We start from the raw sequence: 23,529 nt of genomic DNA, 5'->3' as shown, positions 1-23,529 counted from the left end.
AGAAAAGTGTTCTTGTTTCTCTCTTCACACCCTCCGTGTCTGTGATCCTCAATTTCTCGACTGACAGTAACTCGAGCTCTCTGATGACTTTCAATGGGAATTTGGGAAACTTGATATCCTTGTTGCCCTACTCAAGTTTTCCAGTCTAGGCTGACACATATCAACACTATATATAAACTCCATCCTGTGTGATGAAAAACGGCAGGGCAACATAGTTGTTTTTTCCCCAATGTGTGACTCACACTGCTGGTGTGCCCAATTTGGCTAAATAAAAAAAATCGCAACCTGGAAATTTCCGTTCCGCCTCCTACCTCATTTTTTCGTCCTAGTTATCCTTCGAAATTCAAAAAATTCTCCCTACTCGCATGCTAAGCGAACTGTCTTCAGTGTTCACTTCAAATTCAAATTCAAATTCAAAGTTTATTCTCTATAAGTATTACAATGCTGAGTTTACAGAATTTGGTTATTGTGTGGTTTACATGTAGTAAAATAATAATTACAGAGTGTACCACTAGAACACCTAGCATGGCTAGGCATTTCGGGCAGACTTAGATTAAATCTTAAGTTTAAAATATTACAAAATTATGAGGTAAGTTGGTATTATGGCTAAGTGACTAAATACTAGTTTGTGAGTTTAGCAATGTGAATGCTTTTGTTTTGGCACTATACATAGTTTCAGTATTGGAGTATCACAGCTCCTAGACCTTAACTTCCCTGTTTGTCGCTAACAACATTCTTTTGTCATATTAAAGTTCTACTAAAACTAACCATACCACGAGTCGTTATTAAAACTATTTACGTCTTTCAGCCTTCACAGACGCCGTCTTGTAAGATAGGCTCTTATACTCAACATTTGTAACATGATCCTTAGTTTCGGTTTTGTTTCACTGGTGACTTGACCTAACCTTTATCTTGTCACCTTTTCGCTTGACCTATCTCCTATATTTCCTTTACCTTTCCTATCTTCTTACTTTCTCCTTTCTTTCCTAGCATCTGCCATTAGGCATACCGTTCCGTTCCTCCTTTCCTTTGTTCTTTTGTAAGCCCCTTTTCTCATTCAGGTGTGACTCGATAATGGTCCAATATGGACCGAAACGTCGAGTAAAATATTTTTCTTCAAGGTCTCCAATAGAAATAAGCCAGACACAGCGACTTTCTTGAGTTAGTTATACTTCGGTGCAATAATCTGATGAAAGTTTCTTCAAGTTCCCTAATGGAAGCCATAGTGGCTGTCTTGAGTTATCCTGGGTTACTAACATGTCGGGTTAATAATATATTACTTCTTCAAGGACCCAATTGAAATAAGCCAGACTGAGTGGCTTCCTTGGTTTATCCTGGGTTACTAACTCACGATTAATGATGTGAATAAAATCCTCGTTTTCTATGGTTGGTTCTCCAGCTGGTGCTCAGGAAAAGGTGTCCATCATAGCATTCCACCTCAAGTAGCAGAGGTTAGCTTTTGTGTCGAATATTCTCTGAGTGTTGTCTTACCTCTGCACTCTCTCATCAGCTTCAGCGATAGATAATAAAGGAGGAGACTGTTAATAGTAATCCCGTGCCCAAGCGAAGCACTGAGGTAGGAGATTGGGAATCCTTGTAGAAATTTAAGATAAGCATTTAACACCCATCCCTTCTCACTCGTACCCCTCATGATGGTTCCTTGACGCTGGTGAGGGGCTCTTGATCTAGGGAATTGGATCTGTGCTTCGGTTCCCTGAATTGAGCCTGAATACCTTCAATTCCCTTCCCCCACATGCGCTGTATAATCTTACGGGTTTAGCGCTCCCCTTAATTATAATAATTATAATTCTCACTCGTACGTATGTCCAACCAATTTTTGAAGTTAGCTACGGTGTAACTTCGGTCACTACTTGCCAGATTGTTCCACTCGGCCTCCTCAAGGAGGTTCCTTGATGCAGGCGATGAGCTCTTAATCTAAGAAATTGAATATACTCCATTTTTTTTTAATTGAGCATGAATGCTTTCCATACTCCCCAGGCGTTATGACCCCTACAGGTTTAGCATTTCTCCCCTCCCCCCCAGTGTAATATCACTCCACTCGTCCATTACTCCCTCTTCCTCCTCCTCTGAAGCAATTTCCTCAGCTGCAGTCTGTTGCTGCTCGAGATGAAGCTCTTGCAGCTCTTCAGTGGTTAGCTCTTCCCTGTGGTCCTCCAACTCTTCCACATCCTCGCCACTCACGTCCAACCCCAGGGACTTCCACAGTGCCACAATAGAGTCCACAGGGTCGGCAGGGTCAGGGTCAGCCCCAAACCCTTCAGAATCCCTCTCTTGGACATAATCTGGCCACAGTTTTCTCCAAGCAGAGTTCAAAGTCCTAGAAGTCACTCCCTCCCAAGCCTTACCTATAAGGCTTATGCAGTGGAGGATAGTGAAGTGATTCCTCCAGAACTGTCTTAGGGTCAACTGAATGTGCGAGGTCACTTCAAAGCACTTTTGAAACTGCTTTTGTGTAGAGTTTTTTGAAGTTAGAAATGACCTGCTGGTCCATGGGCTGGAGGAGAGGAGTGGTGATGAAACTAAAGTCCCTAAACACTTGGTCTTGCAAGTCTGGAGGATGTGCAGAAGCATTGTCCAATACCAGGAGGCACTTGAGTGGCAATTTCTTTTCCAGGAGGTATTTTTTCACACTTGGGCCAAGCACATCATTAACCCACTCTTTGAAAATTTGGCTTGTGACCCATGCCTTATGATTAGCTTTCCACATCACACGATCTATTCTTCATGACACTGTTTTTCTTGAACACACTGAGATTTTCTGAGTGATACATGAGTAAAGGCTTCACTTTGAAATCCCCACTAATTCTTTTTCCTTAATCCACAATAATAATAACTTTTCCATCTCTTCCATTATTGGTGGCCTTTATTTAGTTAGAAAAGTTACTCCTTTTGCAACATTAGTGTCTTTGATTTGTTCTTTGCCAGGATGGCTGTAATTGTTGATTTATTGCTCTACATCCTGGCAAGTTCCATCACCTTCATTCCACTCTCAATCTTTTATATCACTTCACACTTAAATTCCATGGTGTTTCTCACTTTCTTTACCATAGGAACTCTACTAGGAACTTTCTTTGCAGCCATCTTTACTTATTTCACAGTTGCATTGAATTGCATTGTAAGGGGCTCTGGTGGCCTGGTGGTTAACGCTCTCGCTTCACACGGTGAGGGCCTGGGTTCGATTCCCAGCCAGGGTAGAAACATTGGACGTGTTTCTTTCCACCTGTTGTCTATGTTCCCCATCAGTAAAATGGGTACCTGGGTGTTAGTCGACTGGTGTGGGTCGCATCCTGGGACACTGACCTAAGGAGGCCTGGTCACAGACCGGGCCGCGGGGGCGTTGACCCCCGGAACTCTCTCCAGATAAACTCCAGATAAACTCCAGATAAGAAAAACCACTAAAAACAGTGGTAAACAAGCGAAATGTTTGGATGTGTGAGCATAAGCTTCCTCAGCCACCGAGAGACAAAGCCAAACTGAAGCGCAAGCTGCCCCAGCCGGTGGATGAACCCATCCAAAACAGCCGATAACCAAGCGAACGGCTGATAACCGGACGCCAAAAAACCCGCCGATAACCAAATCGGCCGATAACCAGGAGTCCACTGTACTGCTGTATACTAACCAGGAGTCCACTGTACTGCTGTATACTAACGGCCCCTTCAAGGCTGGCGACATTGCAGACCTGGAGAGTGTACAAAGAAATTTCACGGCACACATAAGTATGATAAGACACCTAAATTACTGGAAACGGTTTAAGGTCCTTGATCTGTATTACCTGGAACGCAGGTGAGAGAGATGCATGATAATATACACTTGGAAGGTCCTGGAGGGATTGGTACCAAACCTGCACATGAAAATTGCTCCCTATGAGAGCAAAAGACTCGGCAGGAGTTGCAACATTCCCCCAATAAAAAGGAAGGGCACCACGAGTACACTGAGAGACAATAGACCAATAGACCCCTGGCTGTCTGTAAGAAGGCACTGGACAGGCACCTAAAGGCATTACCTGACAAACCGGGCTGTGGTTCGTATGTCAGCTTGCATTCGGCCAGCAGTAACAGCCTGGTTGATCAGACCCTGATCCACCATGAGGCCTGGTCTCAGAACCGAGATGCAGGGGTGGTGACCCCCAAAACCCTCTCCAGGTAAACTCCAGGTAGCCTATGTTACCCAGCCTAATGGAACTGACAGTATTATTGCTGGTCTAGGCTGGATTAGGTTTGGCTACCTAGAGTCTACCTGGAGGGTGTTCCAGGGGTCAGGACCCCCACAGCTGGGTTATTAAATTTACTTTTCAAAACAAAGTTTTCAAAATAAAGTTTTCTTCTTATTTGACCAAAATATAATTTTTTCCATTTCTAAACCTACTTAGTATAAACTTTTTTTATATTTTTATTTTGCCCTTTAACACCTAAATAAACAAGTTGCACAACAAATAATAATAAGTTTTTTTCCTGTGAAATGGATAACAAGGATGTTATTTGTGTAATATAAAATGAAAACTGTGGCACAGAATAGTATCTCAACTGTCCATTTTTGTCATCAGAAGACTATTCATATTTTTAACCTCAACCCATGGGGTGCCTGAAAGGCTCCTGGTGCAGGTAACCGGATTATCCTCTCCTTGATATCAAATATGATGACTGCTCATTCTTTAGGTGATAGTTCCAATGTGGGTTTAATACTTCCTTATAATTAGTAATAATAATAATTAACCCTTTAGTGTTCTCATGAGGGGGTGTATGTTGGACCTACCTAGCAGTAGTCCTGCAGTGCTCTTTCTTATGTTCCTCAGGCCCCATAAGGGGCTCACATCTAGAGGTGACTTTGGAAGGGTTCTATAGCCCATTCAGGGCACATGAAATTGTTGAAGTTGCCTAACTCCTTCCCAAAAGGAGCAAGAAGTTGAGAAGTGAAGCATTGTAACTCCTTCCCAAAAGGAACAAGAAGTTGAGAAGTGAAGCATTGTAACTCCTTCCCAAAAGGAGCAAGAAGTTGAGAAGTGAAGCATGGTAGTTCTAGACTTGGGAGAGGGTATTGCATAATTGTTCAGAGTAGCTCTTAAGTGTAAACAAGGCACTATGACCCCTATGGTTTTATTGCTTTCCTATGAATGTAATGCATCTAATGTAGAAGCAGTTTGAAGTACATATACATGTTTTTGAATATAAGGTACAAAAGTTAAAACTTGAATGTGAAATAATGTACACCTACCATCCGACTTATGACCTGCTCGATGTACGACCACTCGACTTATGACCATGTTTTGTATGCAAATGTTCTGGGAAATAAACAACTATTTGTGTTGTACACAGTGTTTCTCCTAAACCTTACAGTATAAAATGCAGTACTAATAGCATAAAAGTAAAGTAAAAATGAAATATCCAAAAAAAAAAAAAAACAGTAAAATAAAATCATTGCTTAATGTGATGCTGATATTCAGTAGTAAGGTTCGACTTGCATCCATTTTGACTTACGACCGGTTAGTCGGAACCAATCTTGGTCGAAAGTCGGATGGTAGGTGTATATGTGGGGAAGTGGAGAAGAATCCTCCCTCAAGCCATTCATGTCTTATGGGGTGACTAAAATGCTGGGAGCAAGGGGCTAGTAACCCCTTTTCCTGTATAAATTGCTAAATGTAAGAAGAAAAACTATAGTTTTTCTCTTTAGGTCATCCTGCCTCAGTGGGATATGGCTGGTGCAGTGAGAAAATAATAATAATAAAATCATGCTCTTGCCTTTTAGTAACAGTATTTCATGGAAAATAATTTTATTACAGAATCAAGATGGGACATCGCATTCGTTGCTTTTTTGATATTGAGATTGATGGAATTCCATCTGGCCGTGTTATCTTTGAGCTTTTCAGCGATGTTTGTCCAAAAACATGTGAAAATTTTAGAGCCCTCTGTACTGGTAAGGACTGTTATTTATAACTGTATTTAGTTTTAATTAAAATGTCACATTTTAAATATATATACAAGGTAAACATGTTATTATAATACACTTATTTTGTTCTGCTTATTATTTAATCAATTTTGTCCTTCTCATCTGTTTTTTCTTGGTCTGGTTTTACTTAGTTTTTATCCATATACAAAGTATTCAAAGCATGTTTTTTCCTAAATATAATTACAAATGTCCAGTTTGGAGCCTTCACTTAGTATCAGCATACAGAAGTTCTTCGCTTGGCCGTTCAGTGGTACCAATATTCTTGTTTGTTTTCAGCATACGTCAAACATGTTGGAGTTGAATCCAGAATTGTCTTTGGATTTTATTACCAAAAATTTAATAATGTACATCAAGAGAGAATAAAAAGTCGCAATATCATGGCTGAAACAATACACAAATAGCCCACACTTAGGAGAGTCAAATGTATGACAGTTTTTCAGTCTGACTTGGACCATTGACAAGTCACACAAAACCTGTGTGACTTATGAATGGTCCAAGTCAGACCTAAATATCATCATAGGTTAGTCTCCTAAGTGCAGGTCAGTTGCATTTAATGAATGGTGATTCACATGATATGGTCATAAATCCAGACCAAAGCCATGGTGCTATTGTCTTTTAGGGATGGGAATTTGTTCTTACATAAAAAAAATTCTTATATTGCATCTTGGTGTTTGTGAAGGGCCTTATAGAAAGTTCAAGCCTACTGATGATAAAGGAAAACTATGTTAGTTGAGTGAGGGGTCAGGGCTGTTTATTTTTTTCAATAGTCATTTCGTTACTTTCAGAATCCATCTAACATTCTATGCTAGCATTGGTATTGTCAGCAAGTAGATAGCCCATAATAGTATTTACAATTTTCTAGAATATCCTCCTCACATATGTGACACATGACTTGTTTCATTATATTAGAGGTATGCTAGAAATTTGAATAGGTTTTTAAAATTGAAGGGTGTTTCAAACGTTAAATGTACAGTGGAACCTCAAAAATCGAACTTAATCCGTTCCAGGAGCTAGTTCTAAATTCGAAAAGTCTGAAATTCGAAGCAATATTTCCCATAAGAAATAATGGAAATACAATTAATCCGTTCCAGAAACCCAAAAATATTCACACAAAAAATACATTTTATAGAGATTAATTACAGTTTTACATACAACAAATACTATAGTTTTTAATTATGTATAGTAATACATATAAAATAACATTTTTACTTACCTTTATTGAAGATTGGTGATGGCATCTGGAAGATAGGGAGGAGGAGAGAGGGAGTTGGGGTTAGTGTTTGGAAGGAGAATCCCCCTCCATGAGGACTTCAGGTAAAGCCCTCTCTGGGGTTACTTCCCTTCTCTGTCTTTTAATGCCACTAGGACCAGCTTGAGAGTCACTGGACCCCTGTCTCACAAAATAACTGTCCACAGTCCTCTGTTTCTGGCGCCTCTTTAACATTTCCCTAAAATGGGACATGGTTCTCTCACTGAACTTGTTGCAGAGATGACTTGTTTCAGCTTGCTCAGGGTGGTACTTCTGCACAAACATTTGGACATCATTCCACTTGGCACAAATCTCCTTAATCTTTGAAGAAGGCACCTCATCCACTCCCTATATTAACATCTTTCGCAACATCAGCTTTCTTGATTTGTTCTTTCTTTGACAGGATAGAATCGATGGTCGACTTTTTTTCCCATACATCCTGGCAAGCTCAACAAGTCTCACACCACTCTCATACTTCTGTATTATTTCCTTCTTCACATCTATGGTGTTTCTCACTTTCTTTACCACAGGGGTACCACTAGCAAGTTTCTTTGGGCCCATGGCAGCTTATTTCACAGTCCCACAAACACTAAACACAAAGAAATAATCGTAGAATGCGTGAATGAGAGCGCAGGTTAGTGTTCACTCAAGCATAAACAAAGCTAGACTGCTCACGGCGCCTGCACGGGGACGCGGACAGAGCGGGCGGCAGACAGGTCCCGTACCCGGCGGTCCGAAAATAGGGGCGCGTTCGATAATAGGGACACAGTTTGTCCGAAAAAATGGTCCTATTTTCGAAACGTTCGATATGTGATACGTTCGATTTTTGAGGTTCCACTGTACTGTATGTTAAATGTCATGCTCATTTGGAGTAACTGGCAGCACTTACGACTATCTAGATTCATACTGTACCTACCCCAAACTGAAGTACATCTCGAAAACTACTGGGTATTCCTGTTTGAAATTTAATGTAACAATTGTATTATTTATTGGAATGTCAATATGGACTTCAATATTTATGATGAATTACAGTAAGTATAGTACTCATTGATGGCCTTAATTAAAGTTTATTGCAGCAGTTGCCGCTAATTGTGTAAACAAATTGCAGGAGAGATGGGCGAGGGAAAAACAACAAGCAAACCTTTGCATTATCGCGGTGTGAAATTTCATCGAGTGATTAAAGATTTCATGATTCAAGCTGGTGATTTCTCTGCTGGTAATGGTACTGGTGGGGAGTCAATCTATGGAGGACAGTTTGAAGGTTGGTAAAGCATCATATTGTTAAAATTTGCTTTAAGAATTATATAACTAAACATAATTAAATTGTTATATTAATCATGATACTGTAGCATCACTATCTGCATAGGGTCTTTACATGGCTGTTCTCAGAATTGCTAAGCTAGTGATGCAGGCTCTTCTTATTTTTATCACCAATGCCCATTTTTTCCTATTTCACAAAGCTGTAGTTTTTATAGGGCAATAAAGTCACAAGTATGAATTGTCATTTCCATTTTTCATGTACTTTTGCATAATTTTTCCACCTCTTTCAAGTGGCATGTTGTGGGTGAAAGAGTTGTCATTGTTTGCTTCTGTTACACTACATATCACTCAAGACAATCTCTTGATGGTGATTTCTGGTGTTCAGAATATTTTAGTTCAGTGAGATTTTAGTCAAGGTAGGATCTTTGGGTTAAATGTAATTTCCCATTTTTTTTTTTTTCAACAAGTCGGCCGTCTCCCACCGAGGTAGGGTGACCCAAAAAAGAAAGAAAATCCCCAAGAAGAAAATACTTTCATCATCATTCAACACTTTCACCCCACTTACACATTATCACTGTTTTTGCAGAGGTGCTCAGAATACAACAGTTTACAAGCATATACGTATAAAGATACACAACATATCCCTCCAAACTCGCAATATCCCAAACCCCTCCTTTAAAGTGCAGGCATTGTACTTCCCATTTCCAGGACTCAAGTCCGACTATATGAAAATAACCGGTTTCCCTGAATCCCTTCACTAAATATTACCCTGCTCACACTCCAACAGATCGTCAGGTCCCAAGTACCATTCGCCTCCATTCACTCCTATCTAACACGCTCACGCACGCTTGCTGGAAGTCCAAGCCCCTCGCCCACAAAACCTCCTTTACCCCCTCTCTCCAACTCTTTCGAGGATGACCCCCTACCCCGCCTTCCTTTCCCTATAGATTTATATGCTCTCCATGTCATTCTACTTTGATCCATTCTCTCTAAATGACCAAACCACCTCAACAACCCCTCTTCTGCCCTCTGACTAATACAGTGGACCCCCGGTTAACGATATTTTTTCACTCCAGAAGTATGTTCAGGTGCCAGTACTGGTCGAATTTGTTCCCATAAGAAATATTGTGAAGTAGATTAGTCCATTTCAGACCCCCAAACATACACATACAAACGCACTTACATAAATATACTTACATAATTGGTCGCATTCGGAGGTAATCGTTATGCGGGGGTCCACTGTACTTTTATTAACTCCACACCTTTTCCTAATTTCCACACTCCGAATTTTCTGCATAATATTTACACCACACATTGCCCTTAGACCGGACATCTCCACTGCCTCCAACCGTCTCCTCGCTGCTGCATTTACCACCCAAGCTTTACACCCATATAAGAGTGTTGGTACTACTATACTTTCATACATTCCCTTCTTTGCCTCCATAGATAACGTTTTTTGACTCCACATATACCTCAACGCACCACTCACCTTTTTTCCCTCATCAATTCTATGATTAACCTCATCCTTCATAAATCCATCCGCCGACACGTCAACTCCCAAGTATCTGAAAACATTCACTTATTCCATACTCCTGCTTCCCAATTTGATATCCAATTTTTCTTTATCTAAATCATTTGATACCCTCATCACCTTATTCTTTTCTATGTTCACTTTCAACTTTCTACCTTTACACACATTCCCAAACTCATCCACTAAAATTTGCAATTTTTCTTTAGAATCTCCCAGAAGCACAGTATCATCAGCAGAAAGTAACTGTGTCAATTCCCATTTTGAATTTGATTTCCCATAATTTAATCCCACCCCTCTCCTAAACACCCTAGCATTTACTTCTTTTACAACCCCATCTATAAATATATTAAGCAACCATGGTGACATTACACATCCCTGTCTAAGACCTACTTTTACTGGGAAGTAGTCTCCCTCTCTTCTACACACCCTAACCTGAGCCTCACTATCCTCATAAAAACTCTTTATAGCATTTAGTAACTTACCACCTATTCCATATACTTGCAACATCTGCCACATTGCTCCTCTATCCACTCTATCATATGCCTTTTCTAAATCCATAAATGCAATAAAAACTTCCCTACTTTTATCTAAATACTGTTCACATATATGCTTCAATGTAAACACTTGATCTACACATCCCCTACCCACTCTGAAACCTCCTTGCTCATCCGCAATCCTACATTCTGTCTTACCTCTAATTCTTTCAATTATGACCCTACCGTACACTTTTCCTGGTATGCTCGGTAAACTTATTCCTCTATAATTTTTACAATCTCTTTTGTCCCCTTTCCCTTTACATAAAGGGACTATACATGCTCTCTGCCAATCCCTAGGTACCTTCCCCTCTTTCATACATTTATTAAACAAAAGTACCAACCACTCCAACACTATATCCCCCCCTGCTTTTAACATTTCTGTCATGATCCCATCAGTTCCAGCTGTTTTACCCCCTTTCATTCTACGTAATGCTTCACGTACCTCCCCCACACTTACATTCTGCTCTTCTTCACTCCTAAAAGATGGTATACCTCCCTGACCAGTGCATGAAATTACCGCCTCCTTTCTTCCTTAACATTTAAAAGTTCCTCAAAATATTCTCGTCATCTACCTAATACCTCCATCTCCCCATCTACTAACTCCCCTACTCTGTTTTTAACTGACAAATCCATACTTTCCCTAGGCTTTCTTAACTTATTTAACTCCAAAATTTTTTCTTATTTTCATTAAATTTTTTTGACATTGCCTCTCCCACTCTATCATCTGCTCTCCTTTTGCACTCTCTCACCACTCTCTTCACCTTTCTTTTACTCTCCATATACTCTGCTCTTCTTATAACACTTCTGCTTTGTAAAAACCTCTCATAAGCTACCTTTTTCTCTTTTATCACACCCTTTTATCACACCCATTATTGTATGTATTTGGTATTCTGAATGAATAAACTGAAGAGTTCCTGCGTAATGGTTTCAAAAATGAGCTCACTGTAAAAATTTTGTGCTAGTCAGAGGTATGATGTAATAGTGTAGTAAAATGAGGGAGCAGTGTGAGTTTGAACTAAAACAAGCTTGGCAGTTTGCTTCAAATTGTGCTTGTAGGATATTAATCATTGCTTTTGTTTTGCCTTTATACACTAGATGAGAATTTTGACATGGACCATAGCGATCCTTTCCTTCTCTCCATGGCCAATCGCGGGAAGGACACAAATGGCTCTCAGTTCTTTATGTGAGTACAGTACAATGTATCATTAGTGTAAATCCAAAGTCACAGTGTTTATATTGCTAATGCTTGGTGTTTGATATTCTTCACAAAAGGAAATATTAATTCTGCACTAATTTACCTTTTTAAATTATTCTCCTTAGTGTTTAGATTGGAAGACTCGTACATAAAAATTATTTAGTTCACATGATGTATCAAGGTATTCAAAAGAAATAGTGTAAAGTTTTAATGAGTTGTTGCCTGTTTGTATTTTATTTTGATAAAATTAATGTGAGATATAAGCAACTATTGGCAGAAAGGTGGACTGGTGCAATTATGAGCAGTGGGGGAGTTGAAGAGGGTTGGAATAGTTTTAAAAATACAGTATTAGAATGTGGGGCAGAAGTTTGTGGTTATAGGAGGGTGGGTGCAGGAGGAAAGAGGAGTGATTGGTGGAATGATGAAGTAAAGGTTGTGATAAAAGAGAAAAAGTTAGCTTATGAGAGGTTTTTACAAAGCAGAAGTGTTATAAGAAGAGTAGAGTATATGGAGAGTAAAAGAAAGGTGAAGAGAGTGGTGAGAGAGTGCAAATGGAGAGCAGATGATAGAGTGGGAGAGGCATTGTCAAGAAATTTTAATGAAAATAAGAAAAAATTTTGGAGTGAGTTAAACAAGTTAAGAAAGCCTAGGGAACAAATGGATTTGTCAGTTAAAAACAGAGTAGGGGAGTTAGTAGATGGGGAGATGGAGGTTTTGGGTAGATGGCGAGAATATTTTGAGGAACTTTTAAATGTCAGCGAAGAAAGGGAGGCGGTAGTTTCATGCACTGGACAGGGAGGTATACCATCGTTTAGGAGTGAAGAAGAACAGGATGTGAGTGTGGGGGAGGTGCGTGAGGCATTACGTAGAATGAAAGGGGGTAAAGCAGCTGGAACTGACGGGATCATGACAGAAATGTTAAAAGCAGGGGAGGATATAGTGTTGGAGTGGTGGGAGACGGCCGACTTGTTGAAAAAAAAAAAAAAAAAATGTATGAAAGAGGGAAAGGTACTTAGAGATTGGCAGAGAGCATGTATAGTCCCTTTATATAAAGGGAAGGGGGACAAAAGAGATTGTAAAAATTATAGAGGAATAAGTTTACTGAGTATACCAGGAAAAGTGTACGGTAGGGTTATAATTGAAAGAATTAGAGGCAAGACAGAATGTAGGATTGCAAATGAGCAAGGAGGTTTGAGAGTGGGTAGGGGATGTGTAGATCAAGTGTTTACATTGAAGCATATATGTGAACAGTATTTAGATAAAGGTAGGGAAGTTTTTATTGCATTTATGGATTTAGAAAAGGCATATGATAGAGTGGATAGGGGAGCAATGTGGCAGATGTTGCAAGTATATGGAATAGGTGGTAAGTTACTAAATGCTGTAAAGAGTTTTTATGAGGATAGTGAGGCTCAGGTTAGGGTGTGTAGAAGAGAGGGAGACTACTTCCCAGTAAAAGTAGGTCTTAGACAGGGATGTGTAATGTCACTATGGTTGTTTAATATATATATATAGATGGGGTTGTAAACAAAGCAAATGCAAGGGTGTTTGGGAGAGGGGTGGGATTAAATTATGGGGAATCAAATTCAAAATGGGAATTGACACAGTTGCTTTTTGCTGATAATGCTGTGCTTATGGGAGATTCTAAAGAAAAGTTGCAAAGGTTAGTGGACAAGTTTGGGAGTGTGTGTAAAGGTAGAAAGTTGAAAGTGAACATAGAAAAGAGTAAGGTGATGAGGGTATCAAATGATTTAGATAAAGAAAAATTGGATATCAAATTGGGGAGGAGGAGTATGGAATAAGTGAATGTTTTCAGATACTTGGGAGTTGACGTGTCAGCGGATGGATTTATGAAGGATGAGGTTAATCATAGAATTGACGAGGGAAAAAAGGTAAGTGGTGTGTTGAGGTATATGCGGAGGCAAAAAACATTATCTGTAGAGGCAAAGAAGGGAATGTATGAAAGTATAGTAGTACCATCACTCTTATATGGGTGTGAAGCTTGGGTTGTGAATGCAGCAGCGAGGAGGTGGCTGGAGGCAGTGGAGATGTCCTGTCTAAGGGCAATGTGTGGTGTAAATATTATGCAGAAAATTCAGAGTGTGGAAATTAGGAGAAGGTGTGGAGTTAATAAAAGTATTAGTCAGAGGGCTGAAGAGGGGTTGTTGAGGTGGTTTGGTCATTTAGAGAATGGATCAAAGTAGAATGACATGGAGAGCATTTAAATCTGTAGGGGAAGGAAGGCGGGGTAGGGGTTGTCCTCGAAAAGGTTGGAAGGAAGGGGTAAAGGAGGTTGTGTGGGCGAGGGGCTTGGACTTCCAGCAGGCGTGCGTGAGCGTTTTCGATAGGAGTGAATGGAGATGAATGGTATTTGGGACCTGACGATCTGTTGGAGTGTGAGCAGGGTAATATTTAGTGAAGGGATTCAGGAAAACCAGTTATTTTTATATAGCTGGACTTGAGTCCTGGAAATGGGAAGTACAGTGCCTGCACCCTAAAGGAGGGGTTCGGGATACTGACAGTTTGGAGGGATGCGTTGTGTATCTTTATACGTATGTATATGCTTCTAGGCTGTTGTGTTCTGAGCACCTCTGCAAAAACTGTGATTATGTGCAAGTGAGGTGAAAGAGTTGAATGATGATGAAAGTATTTTCTTTTTGGGGATTTTCTTTCTTTTTGGGTCACCCTGCCTCGGTGGGAGACGGCCGACTTGTTAAAAAAAAAAAAAAAAAAAAGTTATTGAAAGAAAAATTTTTTCTTTTGATATTTGTGTACCAGGGTAGTGGGTTGGTAGACAGCAACCACCCAGTTAGGTATGTACTACCATCCTGCCAAGTGAGTGTGAAGTGGAAACCTGTAATTGTTTTACATGAGGCACGATTGCTGGTGTCTTTTTTCTGTCTCATAAACAAGCAGGATAATAGGTATATCTTGCTACTGCAAGTTACACTTAGGTCATTGTACACATGCATTGTACATGCATATATACACACACCCACCTTGGTTTTCTTCTATTTTCTTGATAGTTCTTGTTCTTTATCTCCATGGGGGAAGTGGAATAGAATTCTTCCTCCTTAAGCCATGTGTGTTGTAAGAGGCAACTAAAATGCCAGGAGCAAGGGGTTAGTAACCCCTTCTGTTTGCATTTCTAAATTTAAAAGAGAAACTTTCATTTTACTTTTTGGGTCACTCTGCCTCGGTGGGATATGGCCAGTTTGTTGAAAGAAGTTTTGTGTACCAATAATTATCTTCTGCATCTGAAAAAGGGGTATGTTTACCAAAATTGTTACTGATGCCCCCAAAATATTTTGTTTAAATAAAATATCACTTTTATTTGCATTCTCATCGTTCAAAAATAGAGTAAATTTTTTCTTTTTGTCTTCAGACTTTACATGAAAATGTTTTTTTTTATCATCACTACTATATCATTGGCTTAGGTGTAACAGATTGATATTTATGTAATGGCATTTTGTTGCTAAAAGTTCCAATTCCAGGTTCATTTTTACCATTGTGAATGGTTGATATAATCCTACCTAAACAAGGGAAAGAAGCAAAAAGTATGTAATTTTGTTATTGGAATTGATAGAACAAACTATCTTAAAAAAAAACTGCCAGACTTAAAATATATAATCAACTTGGTTATAATATTTTTTGTCAAAAACATAAGAGCACACTGTACAGAATATTGTTTAATCAAAATACACTTGAGAAGAAAAAAATAATATAGCATTGTATCCTCATTATAATCTAGAAACTTTAAAATAGTAATCACATCCCTCACAGGGAATAGTGTAGATAGTTACTTGTTTTTTAATCCCTGTATTGTGCTCCTCTTCATTCTGAGGTTTATATATTGTTGAAGTAATGCTGGCCTTGTGGGTATTGCTTTTAACAACCAGACTGTGGATGTTCTCTAAAACCTAACCTATTGGGGGATCAGTGTATTGGTCAGAAGTCTGCCATTCTCAAAAGGTGTGGCAGATCTTAACAGCTTTTCTCCAGAAATCATTTTTAAAATGTATAGGATAATTCAGCTTTGGAAAAGTCCTATGCATATTGCTGCATTCTTCTGGGAAAGTAGGGCTTGAGATTCTATAAACCTTCAGATAAAACCTAGTGATGATTCCTCCTAGCCTGTGTTATAGTGTGGTAAGTAATGTAGTTGTTCATCTTTGTTCATGGGTTTTCTTTTGACTAAAATTCAGTTTCTGGTCATTCCTGCAAAGTAACATACAAAGAATGGTAGATAATTGTTCTGTTCTTCCTCAGTGATAAATTTATTAAAGACACTTGATGCAGTTAAGTCTTTATCAGTACAACAGAATAGAATTTTGCAGTTTATTTCTTAAAGAGATAGAGGAACTTGAAGGACTTTTACTATAAAGTCATCTAAATACAATCATGACTTTAGAAAATGTGCTTAGTATGCTGTAGTGTACATGGTTTGTACAGAATACACAGCAGGTATGGAGTATAAGGCAAGACATAAAGCTGCAGTTGTGAGCTTTGATAATTTATTGCATTGTATCTTTATTTCTCTCACCCACGATCTTTAATTTTATCCCTGGCTTTTGGACACCCTTTGTTAAATTACTGTACTTTCATAGAACTGTATACATATGTGATTTTACACCAACTCTTTTAGTACTGTGTATTACTTTTTATTTTACTATATTAGTACAAAGTTCACTATCCCTGATTGAATATTGGTGTTACCGTGGCTCTAGTACCAGTCAGCAGAAGTACACATTGCTGTATTTTCTACTGTTGCATCAGCTAAGTCATGTTCTGGACACGCTTCACTGTAGTCAGTAACAAAATGTTTCCCCTACAGTCAGCTAGCAAGACAGCGGCAGCCGGGTGCGGGGTGACAACCGCCCCATGCCTTTGTCACTGTGTCAGACATTCACATTCTTCGTTATTCTACCGTAATGATCGTTTTGTCCTTCCTGTAGAACAACTCAACCGTCGACGCATCTTGATGGGTGAGTAATTTTATATTTCTCTAAAACAATGCTGTGCAAGAATGAATAATGCCTTTACCTATGATTTCAGACTTTATATGCAGTAATCTGGAGTTATTTCATTAATTTTAACCTGAAGGTTAAAATAAAAACGCATGTTTGAAATACTATGTTTGATAGCACTAGAATTATTTCAGGTCTCTCAAATGTTTCAATACATTTCAGTCTCCTACAGTACAGAGTATTAAAAACTTGGAATTTTAGGTTGAACTGAGAAAACAGTATGATATTAAAATCTTAAAAAAATTAATTAAGAATGTTTAAAAAATTGCAAAATAATACGAAGGAATTGTGTGAAATGGGAAAAATTGAAGTAAATCTGTGTAGTTTTCACATGTCCCATATTTTGTTTTGGGCAGATCTGAAACTGGTAGGCATTGTGCAGTACAAGTAGATAATGATATCAGAGACGTGTAGGATGAGGATACATGTATTTATCAAGTCGTTTTGCTCATGGGACGGGGGCAATGTTATCCAGTAATTAAATTGTCTTATTGTGCATTACAAAAAATTGTGTTATTAGAATTTATCATTAAGTGAGTTACATTTAAATAAACAAGCACTTAGTGTAGAATGTAAAATCTTTATTGTAATTGGTTTATAGATAAGCTATAAGTTGTTACATATAAAAAGTAGATAAGATGTGGTTAAAAAGAGTGTAAGGGTTATGTAATTTGAAGCTGAGTCATAGCATATTAATAGTAATAGTTTATTTGGAGATAAATAAGCAATGCACAGTGTATATATATATATATATATATATATATATATATATATATATATATATATATATATATATATATATATATATATATATATATATATATATATATATATATATATATATATATATATATATATATATATATATATATATATATATATATATATATATATATATATATATATATATATATATATATATATATATATATATATATATATATATTATTTATTTATTTATTTATTTATTTTACTGTATTATAAAATATTTGATACAGTACTGTTGTTACAAATTGTTAAGGTGATAGGTTGGTAGGAACTCTAGAACAAGCATAAAGTTAGAGAAATTAAACACTAGAGATTGTTTTGGAAAATAACATTTTGTACACAGTGTGATGACTAAATGGTTGTATTGTTCTGCAATTTTAAATAATTGGATTAATAAAGGTTAGAGATTGAATTTAACCCTTAAACTATCCAAACGTAGATATACTTTCATGTGCATAGCGCTCCGACCTTGATTTTCCCCATTTGCAAGCATGTAAAAAAAACATAGATCTACGTTTGGACAGTTTAAGGGTTAAAAGAGATATTTACTTTGGCATTATATGATAACAATATTATGAATTACTATCAGGGTGTATAATTTACATACTACAGTATATAGTAAGCAGGATTTTGTAATACTTGAGGTTGAGGTTATGGAAGGGATTCAGTTATTGAATTGATGATTTTTAACCCTTAAATTGTCGAAGGCCTCAAAATTAAGTGTCCCTTTCGTGTTGATTTTAAAAATAAATCATTAATGAAAGTTTTATTTTCTAGAAGTAATAAGATCAAAAATAATGAAATTGGTCCAATACTTACGGAATTAATGAAGGTGTGAATTTGAAGATTGTGGAGCACTTAATGGCAACAGTGGGTCTTGCCGCATGGCACCCAGTGTTTTCTTTTTCATATTTTCTAAAGATTTTTTTTTTTTGTGGTTTGTTTTCAATTATAAAAACTAGAACATGATTTGTTATGAATACTGGTTGTGTTTTCATACTCAGATTTTGCCACAAAATAATATGCCCTCAGTAAACTTTAGAACATTTCTATCTGCTTCATTTTATTACTATTTCTAACATATACTCTACATACATGTATAAAACAATATATAACCTATTAGAATTGTTGAAGTATGTGGAATTTCTCAAAATGAGAAATAAGGCACAGTGATGTCCCACAGAGCGTAGATATACTGTATCTTGTGTTTGTATTGTTAAGGCTTTCTCATGGTGTGAGCACGCATGAGCACACATGCACATGCACACACTATGGTAAGTAATGCGTGTACTGTATATGCATTTTTTAGGCCCATCTCTATTGCTCACTTAACCCTTTCAGGGTCCAGAGGCCAAATTTCAAAGTGTGCACCAGTGTCCAAGAATTTTCAAAAAATAATTTTATTTTTTCTTATGAAATGGTAGAGAATCTTTTTCTGAACGTAATAAAACAAAAAGTACGGAATTTGGTGGAAAACTGACGAAATTATGCTCTTGCGAAATTTAATGTGTCAGCGATATTTACGCATCGGCTATTTTGCCAACTCTGACTCCCATTTTAGGCCAATTACATTATTCCAGTCGACCAAATTCTTAATTATTTCAATAGTATTACTTCTATTCTATTGATTGAGCACAAGAAAATGCCAAATTAGCTGTTTCAACTACAAAATAATGTGATCAGAAATTGGTAATTTGGCCAATTTAGTGCAAAGTTCAAAATATTCCAATTTCAAAATAGGGTCTAGAATAAACAATGCAGGCATTCCTGGCACATTTCCTCTGTTCATTAGTTATGTTTTCAGGCTTTACAAATGAATTCCATTTTGATTTTTTATTCACAAAATGAATTTTTATTTAAACCAAAAAATAAAAGATTTACTGTTATGCACTATTGTAATAATTGTATAAATAATATCACCACATTTGTGAACGTATATTAGACCCACCAGCTGGCATGTATTAGACATGTGAGGTCATTTGTTTACTCTTGAACATCAACAAAAATTTAACATTTTCACTACTTTGAGCTCAATTTCAAGCCATTTCCTGTACTAAAACCAATCAAAATCATCTCTGTTTCTGTAATATATCTTCCATTCTATCAAGTGAGACCAAGAAATCGCAAATACAACCATAAAAAAAATACCAAAAAACACTGCAAAGTTGCTGTTTTAATCGAAAATTATGGTCTAAGTTTTTTTCTCTCATTTTGCACTGTGTGCTTCAGGACTTGTTTTATGTGGTGCACACATACCACATAGATGTATTCTCTCATATCTAGGCTCAAATTTACTTCTCACAGCTTATCAGAGTGAGCTGAGCTCATGGTGTAGATCTACAGTTTGGACCCTCAACGTAAAGCCATAGATCTATGGCACGGACCCTGAAAGGGTTAATATATAATAGTGTAAATATGTTATCAGACTTTTATATGCATTTGAAAGTGAAAAAGGCTATATTTCACTTTACGAGTTTTGCTTTACGGCAGTAGCCTGGAACCTAACCTGCTGTATAAGCAGGGCTCACCTATATCAGTTTACTGAGCCTTTATATTCTTTCCAATTGGAGGAATTAGTTCTTTGTAATCTTTGTGATTATCAGGCTTTACATGAGATGGAATGTGTTGTGCTGTGGATTTGCTGGGTTTGAAAAGGTTTTATGGGTATTCATGGTATCACTTTCATCTCAAACCTTTGGAAATTGATATCAGAACTACTGTCCTCATTGTTAGTGCACTTAGGTGTTAACAAAAAGTGGTTAATTATTGTGGAAGCGAGGGATTTGTGTCTGCAAGCCAGGGTTAAGAAAACCTGAGAGGGTAGTTATTCCTATCATGCTCTTTGTGATGGAAGTTTCTTTTGTCTGCAATGCTCACCAAGCTTGCAGACCCAATTTCTTGTGTCTAGGCCTATTTGGAGGCTCGGTGAATTATGCATACAGGTATGTCACAGACTTACAACCTTAGGCATACCAGTATGTGACTGACAATTTAAGGGTTAAAACTAGATGTGCATTATATCTCAGATTTTGCTGATGCAGTATTAGCCAAAAAATTGGGTCATCATTTTTTTTTTTGCTAGTATTAAGTATTCTATTTTTTCTTTTAGGAAGCACGTGGTGTTTGGTCGAGTGGTGAGCGGACAGGAGGTCGTAGTCGCGATAGAGAATCTTCCTGTTGACAACCGCAGCCGCCCCCTTCAGCCTGCAGTAATTGCAAACTGTGGAGAATTGGTTTTGCAGCGGTCCAGCAAACTTAAAGGTAGATTTTATAAATGTAAAGTTACTGAAGTTCTGTAATCATTCACTTTATAATTAGAAGCTCTTTCCTTGATATTGGTGATCTCAGTTCGTTATTCTACATGAACATTAGGTCTTTCCCTGTGTGCAGTTTTGTTCATGCAAATTTGTTTTTATGCTGTCTCCCCATTTTTGTGGTATAAATTTAGTCTCGTGCAATCACCTAATCCAACACGAGATGGGACTGTGAGTGAAGGGAGAGAGGAAAGAATAAGGTGATAGGCACTGTATTCGCACATTTATGTGTGCCCTTCAGTCTAGACAAAAACAAGCTGGCAAATATATAGCCACCTCCCTTCTGATATGCTCATAATTTTTTGGTTAAGATAAAGTATACCAGGTAAAGTGTACGGTAAGGTTATTATTGAAAGAATTAGAGGTAAGACAGAGCGTAGGATTGCAGATGAACAAGGAGGCTTTAGAGTGGGTAGGGGATGTGTAGATCAAGTGTTTACATTGAAGCATATATATGAACAGTATATAGATAAAGGTAAGGAAGTTTTCATTGCATTTATGGATTTAGAAAAGGCATGTGATAGAATGGATAGGGGAGCAATGTGGCAGATGTTGCAAGTGGATGGAATAGGTAGTAAACTACTAAATGCTGTAAAGAGTTTATGAAGATACTGAGGCTCAGGTTAGGGTGTGTAGGAGAGAGGAAGATTACTTCCCGGTAAAAGTAGGTCTTAGACAGGGATGTGTAATGGCACCATGGTTGTTTAATGTATTTATAGATGGGGTTGTAAAAGAAGTAAATGCTAGGGTGTTGGGGAGAGGGGTGGGATTAAATTATGGGGAATCAAATACAAAATGGGAGTTGACACGGTTACTTCTTGCTGATGATACCGTGCTTTTGGGAGATTCTAAAGAAAAGTTGCAAAGGTTAATGGACGAGTTTCAGAGGGTGTGTTAAGGTAGAAAGTGAACATAGATAAGGGTAAGGTGATGAGAGTATCAAACGATTTAGATACAGAAAAATTGGATATCACATTGGAGAGAGGTAGTATGGAAGAAGTGAATGTTTTCAGATATTTGAGAGTTGACTTGTCAGCAGATGGTTTTATGAAGGATGAGGTTAACCATAGAATTGATGAAGGAAAGAAGGTGAGTGGTGCGTTGAGGCATCTGTGGAGACAAAAAACGTTATCCATGGAGGCAAAGAAAGGAATGTATGAAAGTACAGTGGCACCAACACTCTGATATGGGCGTGAAGCTTGGGATGCAAATGCCGCAGTGAGGAGGTGGTTGGAAGCAGTGGAGATGTCCTGTCTAAGGGCAGTGTGGTGTAAATATTATGCAGAGAATTTGGAGTGTGAAAATTAGGAGGAGGTGTGGAGTTACTAAAAGTATTAGTCAGAGGGCTGAAGAGGGGTTGTTGAGGTGGTTTGGTCATTTAGAGAGAATGGATCAAAGTAGAATGATTTGGAGAGCATATAAATCTGTAGGGAAAGGAAGGCGGGGTAAGGGTCATCCTCATAAAGGTTGGAGGGAGTGGGTAAAGGAGGTTTTGTGGGCAAGGGACTTTGACTTCCAGCAAGCATGTGTGAGCGTGTTAGATAAGAGTGAATGGAGATGAATGGTTTTTGGGACCTGACGAGCTGTTGGAGTGTGAGCAGGGTAATATTTTGTGAAAGGATTCAAGGAAACCGCTTAGCCGGACTTGGGTCCTGGAAATGGGAATTACAATGCCTGCACTTTAAGAAAGGGTTTGGGATATTGGCAATTTGAAGGTTGACTTAAACTGTCATATCTGAGCGCCTCTGCAAAGACAGTGATTATGTATGAGTGGGATGAAAACGTTGAATAACGATGAAAGTACAGTGGACCCTCAACCAGCGATATTAATCCGTTCCTGAGAGCTCATCGTTAATCGAAATAATCGTTAGTCAAGTTAATTTTCCCCATAAGAAATATTGGAAATCAAATTAATCCGTGCAAGACACCCCAAAGTATTGAAAAAAAAAAATTTTACCACATGAAATATTAATTTTAATACACACAAACTGAAGAAGACATGCACAGTTACATGACACTTACCTTTATTGAAGATCTGATGATGATTGATGGGATGGGAGGAGGAGAGAGCATTGATCTTCTTAGTGTTTAGAAGGGGAATCCCCTTCCATTAGCACTTGAGGTAGCAAGTCTTTTTCTGGGGTTAGTTCCCTTGTTCTTTTAATACCACTAGGACCAGCTTCAGAGTCACTGGACTTCTGTTGCACAACATATCTGTCCATAGATACCTGTACCTCTCGTTCCTTTATGACTTTCCTAAAGTGGTTCACAACATTGTCAGTGTACATGTTGCCAACACGGCTTGCAGTAGCTGTGTCAGGGTGATTTTCATCAATAAAGGTTTGCACTTCAAGCCACTTTGCACACATTTCCTTAATCTTAGAAGTAGGCAACTTCTTCAATTTCTCTATCCCCTCCTCCTAAGCAGTTTCCTCAGGTCTGCCCACTTGCTGTTCAAGGTGATCTAGCAGCTCATCAGTGGTTAGTTCTTCATTGTCCTCCACCACCAACTCTTCCACATCCTCTCCACTAACCTCCAACCCCAAGGACTTCCCCAATGCCACAATGGATTCCTCAACTGGCATAGGATTCTCAAGGTTAGCCTCAAGCCGTTCAAAATCCCTTTTGTCTACACATTCTGGCCACAGTTTTTTCCAAGCAGAGTTCAAGGTCCTCTTAGTCACTTCC

At 38.1% G+C, this 23,529-nt stretch overlaps 1 protein-coding gene across 2 annotated transcripts in view; it reads left to right on the top strand.

Moving 5' to 3' along the window:
- The first annotated feature begins 1,412 nt into the window (after positions 1-1,412).
- Positions 1,413-23,529, top strand: part of Moca-cyp (nuclear cyclophilin protein Moca-cyp) — a 67,556-nt gene continuing 45,439 nt past the window's right edge. For both annotated transcript variants that reach the window (XM_070102526.1, XM_070102524.1), the window contains exons 1-6: positions 1,413-1,576; positions 5,798-5,931; positions 8,322-8,474; positions 11,636-11,723; positions 16,688-16,717; positions 20,637-20,788. In XM_070102526.1, the coding sequence (XP_069958627.1) occupies positions 5,805-5,931; positions 8,322-8,474; positions 11,636-11,723; positions 16,688-16,717; positions 20,637-20,788 (550 nt within the window). In that variant the 5' untranslated portion in view covers positions 1,413-1,576; positions 5,798-5,804. The remainder of the gene's footprint in view (positions 1,577-5,797; positions 5,932-8,321; positions 8,475-11,635; positions 11,724-16,687; positions 16,718-20,636; positions 20,789-23,529) is intronic.

Source organism: Cherax quadricarinatus, chromosome 82 (assembly GCF_038502225.1).
Source record: "Cherax quadricarinatus isolate ZL_2023a chromosome 82, ASM3850222v1, whole genome shotgun sequence".
Lineage (NCBI taxonomy): Eukaryota > Metazoa > Arthropoda > Malacostraca > Decapoda > Parastacidae > Cherax > Cherax quadricarinatus.
The sequence above is the reverse complement of the archived record's forward strand: the minus strand, read 5'-3'. Positions and strand labels throughout refer to the sequence as shown.